The sequence below is a fragment of the Pelophylax lessonae genome (assembly GCF_965119305.1).
Source record: "Pelophylax lessonae genome assembly, chromosome: 6".
Lineage (NCBI taxonomy): Eukaryota > Metazoa > Chordata > Amphibia > Anura > Ranidae > Pelophylax > Pelophylax lessonae.
In genome coordinates this window covers 125,971,555-125,982,942 of record NC_138773.1, presented here as the reverse complement: position 1 = coordinate 125,982,942, position 11,388 = coordinate 125,971,555, and the positions used below count along the sequence as shown (strand labels likewise).

General features: G+C 42.5%; 1 protein-coding gene across 1 annotated transcript in view; it reads right to left on the bottom strand.

The window, feature by feature from the left end:
• Positions 1 to 3,343: 3,343 nt before the first annotated feature.
• Positions 3,344 to 11,388, bottom strand: part of CEP20 (centrosomal protein 20) — a 52,883-nt gene continuing 44,838 nt past the window's right edge. Inside the window, exon 5 of the mRNA XM_082260036.1 lies at positions 3,344 to 3,496. Within this exon, the coding sequence (XP_082116162.1) occupies positions 3,417 to 3,496 (80 nt within the window). The 3' untranslated portion in view covers positions 3,344 to 3,416. The remainder of the gene's footprint in view (positions 3,497 to 11,388) is intronic.

The following is an 11,388-nucleotide window of genomic DNA, read 5'->3' as shown; positions in this document are numbered from 1 at the left end:
TCAATGTACAAATACTGTACTGGCAACCATAGCATAAGGAGCAAACTATTCAGAGAAAGGGAATACAATAAGACACATGGCCACTCACTAAAACTAGAGGAAAGGCGGTTTAACCTTAAAATACGTAGGGGGTTCTTCACTGTCAGAGCAGTAAGGATGTGGAATTCTCTTCCGCAAACAGTCGTATCAGCAGGGAGCATCGATAGTTTCAAAAAACTATTAGATGGGCACCTAAAAGACCACAACATACAGGGGTATACAATGTACGGTTAACAAACACAGACACACACACACACACATCATAGGTTGAACTGGATGGACTGATGTCTTTTTTCAACCTCACAAACTATGTAACTATGTAACATATATTATTCTTATTACAGTGAAAGCCTATGGGAAAACTTGGCATCCTAACTCTTGCCACATTTTTTACACTACATAGACAAGTAATATATCGAAACGAGCAGATCGTAAGCGATCGCATTTTCTAAACATTTTTGGAAGGTTTCACCGGTTTGCGAAATATCGTCACTTTTGTGGCAAAATTGGCCCCATAGGAATGAATAGGGGAATATTCAAAACTAGAGTGGGGCCTGAAAATAGTTAGAGGGTGAGCGAAGAAATCTTGCCACAATTTCTAAACTGCTGCCACTCCCTCATTTTTAAGGCCACCTACACAAATGTTACATCAAAACATTCGCCTATCCCTGCTACCACTTAACATGTAACACTATGACCATTTGTTTCCAACTCACGCCATCCATTGACATTCATTAACCACTTTAAGACCGGAGGATTTGGCTGCTTAAAGACCAGGCCCTATTTTGCGATTCGGCACTGCGTGACTTTAACAGACAATTGCGCGGTCGTGCGATGCTGTACCCAAACAAAATTGACGTTTTTTTCCCACAAACAGAGCTTTCTTTTGGTGGATTTGATCACCTGTGCGATTTTTATTTTTTGCACTATATAAAAAAGAGCGACAATTTTTTAAAAATTAACAATATTTTTCAAATTTTTATATTAAATTCTCAAAAAAAATTGTAAAAATCAAAATTTTTTAACATTTTAGGCCAATTTGTTTTCTGCTACATATGTTTGGTAAAAAAAATTGCAGTAAGCGTACTTTGATTGGTTTGGACTCCTGACATTTTTGGGGGTACCAGTGACATTACTACAGTAATCAGTGCTAAAAATATGCACTGTTACGGTAAAAATGACACTGGCAGAGAAGGGGTTAACTGTACTGGTGATCAAGGGGTTAAATGTGTCCCTAGGGGCGTGATTCTAACTGAAGAAATCCAAGTTTGAGACCACACTCAAGGTGATATGATGAAATCAATAAGTTCTTTTATTCCTCATAAATGAAGCAAACAGACAGTGTACAAACAGACTTGTGGGGTTGACGCGTTTCACGATGCTATAGATCGCTTACTGTGGTGTGGTTATGAGTAAGCGATCTATAGCATCGTGAAACGCGTCAACCCGACACGTCTGTTTGTACACTGTCTGTTTGCTTCATTTATGAGGAATAAAATAACTTATGGATTTCATCATATCACCTTGAGTGCGGTCTCAAACTTGGATTTCTTCTACTCTTGGATGACGGATCTGACCTGCACCAGGTTCTGAACGTACACCTGAGAGGCTCTCTCTCAGTTTGTTCTATTATCTCCGCGTGATTCTAACTGTCAGGGGGCGTGCCTTGTGAAGTAATCACAGAGACACACGATCCTATATAGCAGGATCACATAGCCTCTGATCACTTCAGGGAGAATGACAGACGGCTGTGTTTACATCAGCAGTCTGTCTTTCTCCCTCAGCTGCGGGAGATTGCTAGTGGCCGGCGGCCATCGGAGCTGCCGGTCACACGCGATGGATCCCCGGGTGACGAGCGGGGGCGGGAGCGTGCCGCCGGCGCATGCTCGCTAACTAGAGTCTCCTGAGCGAGCGACATAGTACTATGTCGCTTTGCCCAGGAGCGGCTGCCTGCCGCAGTAAAACTGCGGCGGGCGGTTGTTAGGTGGTTAAAACTGCACCCAAACCATCTCAAATTTCAAGGCTGTTTTCTAACCTGTGACTGTGCCTTCAGTTTTAAATGTTTCATAGACATACTATACAACAAAATGTGGGCCAGGGTCTTGTGATACCAATCCCACACGCACATAGTTACTCCGCCCACTCCAGCTGGAGACTATCGGTGGCGGCAAGGACACTTTACACAATTTCTCTGGAAATTGTACGTTTTCTAGTTACATATACTATATTATTTTGGTCTTTTTCCTCTCATTTTTCCAGACTTCATTTTCTCCATCTACTCCTAAAGAAGTGGAGACTAATAAACTAAATGCCTAGAGTTACAGGATGCCTAGACATGTTTGGAATGTTTCTCCGTTACCCCATTTAATTTTTGCAATGTTATTTACTCATACGTGTACACATATTGTTTTATGATAATCATGTTGACTATCGATAATACACCTCAATGTACTGTTTTTTACCCACCTGATTATGTCTTATCTTGTTATTCATATCAGTATTATGCAATAAATTTATATTTTATTATTTTTACTCATTGATTATTTGTGCGATGAGCCTCATTCAAAGTCCCCCCGACCAATGTTTCTCTTGTTCCCTTTTTATATGTTAAATCATATGCAGAAGTCCCTTAAAATAAATACAGAAAGGGTTGAAATGATAAAAAACCCTTACATAGGCTGGATAAAGTGAATAACCTCAAGTGTTACACAGTGATTAAGTCAATCCTCCTCCATAAATTGTACCTTTTTATCTGCGGCTCTCTCCTCTCTAGACTTCGAAAGTACAGTTTAGATAGTATTTCTCGGGTTTCAGGAGACAGGCGGTAGGGATCTGACATCACACACTGCACAGCAGAGAGCTGAGTGGAAGGAATGGACACCCCCTTACCCCACCACTAGCCAGTCCCAAAAGCAAACATGCACATCTAAAGCAGGGTAAACAAAGACCCAACATCATCCGGTTCAGCAGGAATGTTGTGGTCCTTGTGTACTACTGACTGTTGAACGGAATCCGGTTTTAGGACCATGCTAGAAAACCAGAATTCAAACAGCACTTTCAGCAAATGGCTGCAACACTGATCAGTGTATTCTGAGGGGGGTGGGGGAGAGAGAGAGAGAGAGAGCCTTTCTTATCAAAACATAACTGCCTACCTTTGCGAGCAGACAGCTTACACAGACTGTCTGCAAGAACCCTGCAAAAAGATGCGCATTTTTTTTTCTTTTTTTTTTTTTTTAACAAAGGTGAACTTATATTTGAAGTATGATCCAGTTATTCCCGGAAAAAAAGCATAAAAAAAACATAAAAAAAAATAATTTTATTGGTGTTAAATAAGTTACATGAAATATCCACTAACAATGCTTGTCCCGTAGTACTCATTATCTATGCTGTGAACTGTGCATTGCATATGGATCTTCAATGTCTGGTTTATCCATCCTCACAGGCACTCGATGAGTATCTAAAAAAAAACAAAATAAAAGACACTTTTAAATAGAAAATAACATTGGAGGAAGTAGATCTTCAGATTTTCTACACAGAATCTTATTCTTAGAATTAGAACATTTAGATATTCTACACAGAATGTGCTCTTATCAGAAGTAAAGAGGTACATTCAAATGTATTTTTTTTTTTTTGTAAGAGCAGTTGGAAATTTGATTCTATAATCAAGACAAGCCTAAAGCATTGTGAACAGGATCAATGACTGGATAGCGTTGCAATGTCATATCTGATGGTACATTTTTCAAGGCTTTTGATGCCAAGACCAACTGAAAATGAAGCTTTGAAAATGTTCAACCTTTCCCTATTCTGGCCCTAAAACTTTAGCTAAATTTGTAAGGGAAAAAAAAACCCAAACTAATCATAGCGTTGCAAAGCTATCACCAAACTTTACCTTTCACCCCTGCCACCGAACTCCCACAGTTATCGGATTTCTTCTAGATAAGGCCACCCTGCCTACCGCAATGTAGTGCTTGGTGCCTCAGAAGCCAATCACCGAGGTAGAAGGCTTCCTCCTACAGTGCACACGTTTGAATGCTCTAGCCAGTATACTCACTGGAAACCTATGTGAACACACACACCTGTCACATTATAAAGATGTCATAAGGCCCATACACATAAGAAAATCAGAAGTAAAATTTCTTCCGACGAACGATCTTCCGATTTTCGGATCCTTAATATAGTGCTTTCGACAGCCGATTATGGATTTTCGTACAACAAAAACTGGATGTGCAGGCTATACATTTTTTTATCATACGTGAACACAACGCCCGATTTTCGTTTAATTAGTACAGTTTTCTTCTGGAAAAAAAATCATAAGAGCAAGACTAGGCATGCTCGGAAACAAAAGAATACATACAAAACAATTCAACACATGACATCACTTCTGAAGTTGAATTCTGTCGTACGAGAATTTTCGTATGAAAGTAGCCTCTTCACGTTCCATATGAGACTAACATGCAACAAAAAACTAAAGAAAATTAGTCCGATAATCTGATCGTATGTATGAGGCTTTAACAGTTTTTTGATCAGTTGTATTTGAAATTTATTTAAAATGGCCACAATACCAAGTCACTAGCATGAGGGGCATTCAAGAAACCACCCAAATCTCTCTTCCATTGGGCTTTGTCAAGGCTGCCCTGACAAGGCAAGTGCCAACATTTACTGTGTAATAAGACATGTACATACTGAGATCAGCAGAACAGGAAAATGTATATATATATATATATATATTATATGCACATAAACACCTGCTATTTCAGTTTTTAATGAATCTTAGGAGATGGCTCAACTAACCTCCTATATGGCAGTTATTGTTAGGAGTCTTTATGAGGCATAGAGTAATATAGTCATGCTGTATAGCAGGAATGAAAATGTATGTGATACTTTTGGTCAACCAAATACAATAAGGCCCTGTTCAGACCCTGGTAGTGGGATCTAGTGTTTTTGCTCGCATTTTTTAAAGCGCAATTTACACGCGGAAAGGCATGCCACATATAGGGAAGCGTATTCATTTCAATAGGCTGCCCTGTGCGCGTTTGTCGCCCAAAAGAAGCTGCTGCTCATTTTTTGGGCAACAAGCTTAACACAATTCTTAACTGTGCATTTTGCCACCCAATTCTGTCACAGTTGCGGCAGATTCACGATTCACACTGCGCCTAGGGTGCCATAAGACTAAGACACCCAAGTGCACGTTGTGTGTTATGCCACGATTTCAAGTGGCCTTATGTGAATGGGAACTAAAAGTTTAAGCATGGGCAACATTTTTTTAAAATAACCTACATAATGCTAGCGACATTCTGCAATTGTATTAGCTGTTGATCCTGCCCCTAGATCGGTTATATTTCTACTTAACCAGTTGCTGACCGCCCACTGCAGATATACTGCGGCAGGGTGGCTTGGCTGCCTGAATCGCTGTATGGGTACATCGGTCGCACGTGGGGCTAGGGGGGCCCCCGCCATAACTGCAATGTTCTGATTCAGTTCAGAACCGATCAGTCATCAGGTCCAGGCCAATGATTTTTGGCCTGGACCTGTAGATCGGTTCTGCCCAATCAGAATCCATTCTGAGCCTATGAAATATAAACACAGGCTCAGAAAAGATGTGCCCTATTCGCCCATGATCCTTTTTGGATTCATCTCGAGAGGAGAGCACATCTAACTGTAAGTACTGCGTCAAGCACACTCACATACACTTAGATAGGCACATTTAACCCCTACACCCCCTGTCACAACACACACTGTATACAGCATATAGCATTTTCCTATATACCTGTATAAGTGTGATTTGTGAACAGGTGTAGCGCTTGCGACCCCCCCTTTTCCACTTAAAATAGCCGCCACCCCCCCCCCCAATAAAGATTTAACCCCCTGATCCCCCCAGTTAACCCCTACCCCGTCACATTCAACACTAATACAAATGTAATATACAGTGTTTTTGTATTTTGTATTAGTGCGATTGTGATCTGAATTAGCGCTAGCGACTTAGTTTCTGTCCCAAGGAGGTTTAGGGTCACCGCCACCCCCCCAATAAAGATTTAACCCCCTGATCCCCCCCTAATCACCCCTACACCCCCTGTCACAACACACACTGTATACAGTATATAGTATTTTCTATATACCCGTATAAGTGTGACTTGTGACCAGGTTTAGCGCTTGCCGCCTTTCCTTTTATCCTCCAGATACTCGCCACCCCCTCCCAATAAAGATTTAACCCCCTGATCACATCCAGTTAACCCCTTCCCCCCCTGTCACATTGCACACTAATACACATGTAATATAGTGTTTTTACTGTATTTTGTATTAGTGTGATTGTGACTTGAGGTTGAGTTAGTTTCTATCCCAAAAGGAGGTTTAGGGTCCCCGCCATCCCCGGCGCATAGTTAGAAATAACCCCTCGATTACCACACACACACACACATACACTTCCATTACTAGTATAGCGTTTGAACAGATCAATATCTGATTAGAACTATACTAGCGCGCCCATAGTTTAGGGTTCCCAAAACGCGGTGTTTGCATAATCAGCACTGATTCCTGCCAGCACCTGCGTTTAACCCTTTCACCCAGGCAAGTGTAGTAATCAATAGATTACTGTCACTAAAAAAAAACACAACACACAAAACCGCTGTGTTAGCAGAGTCAGGCCTGATCCCTGCTAGCATTAGCAGTTTTTTTGATAGCACTTGAAATAGTCCTTGACAACCAGGTGCTTTTATTCCCTGTGAGTCAACACCACTGTACAGGTAAATTTAGTTACCAAAATGTCTAAACGTTTGTACAGTGGTGAAGAGGCTTATAATATACTGGCCGTGTCAGATGATAGCGATGGGGAAGCTGCACTGACAGAATTAGTGTCAGTATATGAACCTGATGACAGCAGCGGCTCCCTGACAGATAGCTCCAACGACAGATGGGTCCCTGTTAGACCCAGGCGTACCCGACCCCATTCTGGAGTTGTTGAGATGCAGGAATCGCAGGGTGCTCGTATGGAGCAGAGTGTGGTTACTAGTGCCGCTCATCTTTCTGGCGACCTGGCAAGCGCCAGCGGCCTAGTACACCCTGGACCTACTACAACCAGCACTGCAGTATCACCTGGTGACGTGGCGAGTCCCCTAAGTGCAGTTGAAGCTGGTGCGGTGGCTAGCACGAGTAGTGGCCCGCAGCCACCGCGTATTCGAAGACAGGCCGTAGAGCCCATAGTGCCCTCCCTGATGCGCTGGCATATCCCAATTGGCAACGCACTGATTCTATAGCGCCAGTACTTCCCCCCATTCACTGCCCAACCTGGAATCCACGTGGAGACAGCTGGTTTTACGGCCCTGAACTTTGAGCTGTTCTTCACTGAAGATATTTACAGATCTATTGTGGATCAATCAAATTTATACGCACAACAATTCATCGCCACCAACCCAAATTCGCCCCTTGCCAGACCATTCGGCTGGAAACTTATAACGGTTTCCGATTTTAAAATTTTTCTGGGCCTTTCCCTCAACACGGGCATAACTAAACAGAGTGAAGTGCGGCTATATTGGTCCACTAGCCCAGTTCACCATATGCGCATGTACTCTGCCTCCATGTCCAGGGCGAGATATGAGCAAATTCTGCGATTTATGCATTTCAGCGACAATGAAATCTGTCGCCTTCGGGGAGACCCTGAATATGATCGGCTCCACAAAATTTGGCCCCTGATAGACCACTTCAATCAGCGGTTTGCAGCCTTGTTTACCCCCGAACAAGTTGTCTGCGTTGACGAGTCCCTGATTAAATTTACGGGCCACCTTGCTATGAAACAGTACCTCCCCAGCAACCGTGCCAAGTACGGGGTCAAGCTGTATAAATTGTGTGACAGGGCCACGGGTTATACAGTTAGTTTCCGGGTCTATGAGGGAAAGATAGCTGTGTGGAGCCCCCGAACTGCCCAGACTACATAGGGAGCAGCGGCAAGATTGTTTGGGACTTGGTGTCACCCTTATCCGGAAAGGGGTACCATTTGTACGTGGACAACTTTTACACAAGCGTGCCACTATTTAGTCACCTGCTCGAATTACAAATTGGCGCATGTGGCACCGTGCGACCTAATCGCTGGGGCTTCCCCCAACGGCTTGTAAATTCCCGTCTTAGTCAGGGGGCGAGAGCCTGCTTGAAAACGGACAAATTGCTTGCGTTGAAGTGGAGGGATACACGGGATGTTTATGTTCTGTCCTCCCTTCACGCAGACACGACGATCCAAATCCCTACGGAAACTGGCGTTATGGAGAAACCCCTCTGTGTCCGCGAATATAACCTTAATATGGGAGGGGTGGACCTTAACGACCAGCTTTTGGCGCCGTATTTAGTTGCCCGTAAAGGCAGACGCTTGTACAAAAAGTGTCTGTTTACCTTTTCCAATTGGCTATGCTGAACGCCTTTGTCCTATACAGGGCGTCAGGACGAACTGGATCCTTCCGGGAATTCCAGGAAGCGATCATCCTTGCCTACCTACCCAGGAGGCATGCCTGCCCAACTTCCCCTTCCAGATGCAGTGAGCCGGCTGCATGAGAGACATTTTCCTTATGTCCTCCCGAGTACCCCCACCCAAAGACACCCCCAAAGAAGATGTCGTGTCTGTAGCAGGCACGGATTTAGGCGTGACACCCGCTTTTATTGTCCCAAATGTACTGACCAACCTGGTCTCTGCATCGGGGAATGTTTCTAGCGCTACCATACACTAGTGGAGTATTAGTGTAGGGTACAGCAAGACACAGTGTAGGGCACACAAACACAGGGTCTCGAAAGATGTTGGATGTCCATCGACATTTTGAGAGACCCAAGCTGGAAAATCGCAGTCCCAAATCGAGGAACAATAGTTAGAAAGAAAAATAAAAGGATCCAAAAACTGTTGTTGTGTCAGTCATTTTATATGTTCTTGTACTCTTCCTACTGTACTTTGTTTGTTTTTCATTCTTTTGTGACCTGTTTCTCTTGCAGGTACTCGTCGGCTGCCACGGCATTGATTTTATATATTCTAACACAAACAGCGTTTGCGCTCAGCATATATGGATACCTTTGCTGGCAGCAGCTGTGATGATTTTCTGATTTCAGCACTGCAGTTAAAATCCTATTTTGGTATACATGGATAGTGTCGTGTATACCCATCATTAAATTAAGTGGGTGGATGTTTGAGCGGTTAATGGTGGGTAATACTACACATTATTCCTGTGCTGATTTCTGATAGGTTCTCTTTTTTTTCGTTCAGCCCACAGGCTGCATGAAAAAAAAAAAAACCTACACTATATGCCAAACAAGGACCAGCAATGTACTGGTACGTTGCTGGACTTTGAGTGGTTATACCAGGATGATGCCTACAGATTTAGGCATCATCTTGGTGTCGTTTTTTACAGCCAGCGGTCGGCTTACATGTAAAAGCAATCCTAGCAGATAATTGGCCGCTAAACTGCTTTTACATGCAGTGGGAGGGGACGACTCCAACCCCCCCCCCCCCCACCGCCGCCTTCCGCGGTTTTTCTCGGGCTCTCCTGTCCCACCGGTTAACCCGAGAGTGCAGCCGGTGGTTCAATTATCTAACCATAGAGCTAATTGGAGATGAGAATGGCTCCAATCATCTCTATGGCCTAAGATACCGGAAGCTACGAGCATTTCATGACTTCTGTTTCGCCAGAAATAAAAAGGGCCATTGGGAAATTGGGAAAGTATTTTATCACACCAATTTTGGTGTGGTCAGATGCGTTAAGGTCAGAGGAGAGATCTAGAGTCTAAAAGACCCCAATTTTTTTAAAAAAAAGAGTACCTGTCACTACAGATTGCTATCATAGGGGATATTTAAATTCACTGTGATAACAATAAAAATGATTAAAAAAAACAAAATGAAAGGAAAGGTGTCAAAATAACATAAAAAAGCAAAATAAAAAAAATAAAAAAAATCATGCCCCCCCCTGTCCCCCCGTGCTTGCGCGCATTGGCGCACGCAAGCTTTGGGTCTAGTGTTATATGTAAACCGCAATTGCAGCATACATGTGAGGTATCGCCGCGAACGCCAGGTCGAGTGCAGTAATTCTTGCAGTAGACCTCCTCTGTAAGTCTAAAGTGGTAACCTGTAAAGACTTTTAAAGGTTTTTAAAAATGTACGTACGTTGTTGCCGCTGCACAGGCGTGCGCAATTTTTAAAGCATGTCGTGTTTGGTATCTATGTACTTAGCATAAGATCATCTTTTAAATTTTACCAAACAAATTGGAATTATATAGTGTATTTGTGCAATAAATTAAAAACAAAATGTATTTTTTTCGCAAAAATTGCGTTTGGAAAATCTGTGCGCAAATACCTTGTGACAAAAAAATTTGCAATATCCACCATTTTATTCTATAGGGCCTCTGCTTTAAAGAAATATAATAATATTATATATATATATATATAAATATAATGTTTGGGGGTTCAAAGTAATTTTCTAGTAAAAAAAAATATATTTTTTCATGTAAACAAAAAGTCACAGAAAAGGCTTGGTTTTCAAGTGCTTAGAAGAGTGGGTGATGTGTGGATAAGATTGACCATAAAATGCCGGGGCAGTTCAAACACCCCCCAAATGACCCCTTTTTGAAAAGTAGACACCCAAAGCTATTTGCCGAGAGGCATGGTGAGTCCATGGAATATTTTATATTTTGCCACAAGTGTCGGGAAAATTATTATTTCTTTTTTTTGTTGTTGTTTTTTTACAAAAAGTTGTTACTAAATGATATATTGCTCACACATGCCATGGGTATATGTGAAATGACACCCCAAAATACATTCTGCTGCTTCTCCTGAGTACAGGGATACCACATGTGTGAGACTTTTTGTCAGCCTAGCTGTGTACGCGACCCCGAAAGCCAATCCCCATCTTCAGGTTTTCTAATGGCGTAAATTGCTGATTTTACCCCTGACTACCTGTCACAGTTTCAGAGGCCCTGAAATTTCAAGATAGCACAAAACCCCCCCAAATGATGCCATTTTGCAAAGTAGACACTCCAAGCTATTGGCTGAGAAGCATGGTGAGTCCATGGAATAGTTTATATTTTGCCATAAGTTTCGGGAAAATTTTTATTTTTTTTTTGTTTTTTTACACAAAGTTGTCAGTAAATGATATAATGCTCACACATGACATGGGTATATGTCAAATGACACCCCAAAATACATTCTGCTGCTTCTCATGAGTACAGGGATACCCCATGTGTGAGACTTTTTGGCAGTCTAGCCGCGTACAGGACCCGGAAAACCAATCCGCACCTTCTGGCTTTCTAAGGGCATAAATTGTTGATCTCACTCCTTACTACCTATCACACTTTTGAAGTCCATGAAATGCCAAGATGGCACAAACCCCC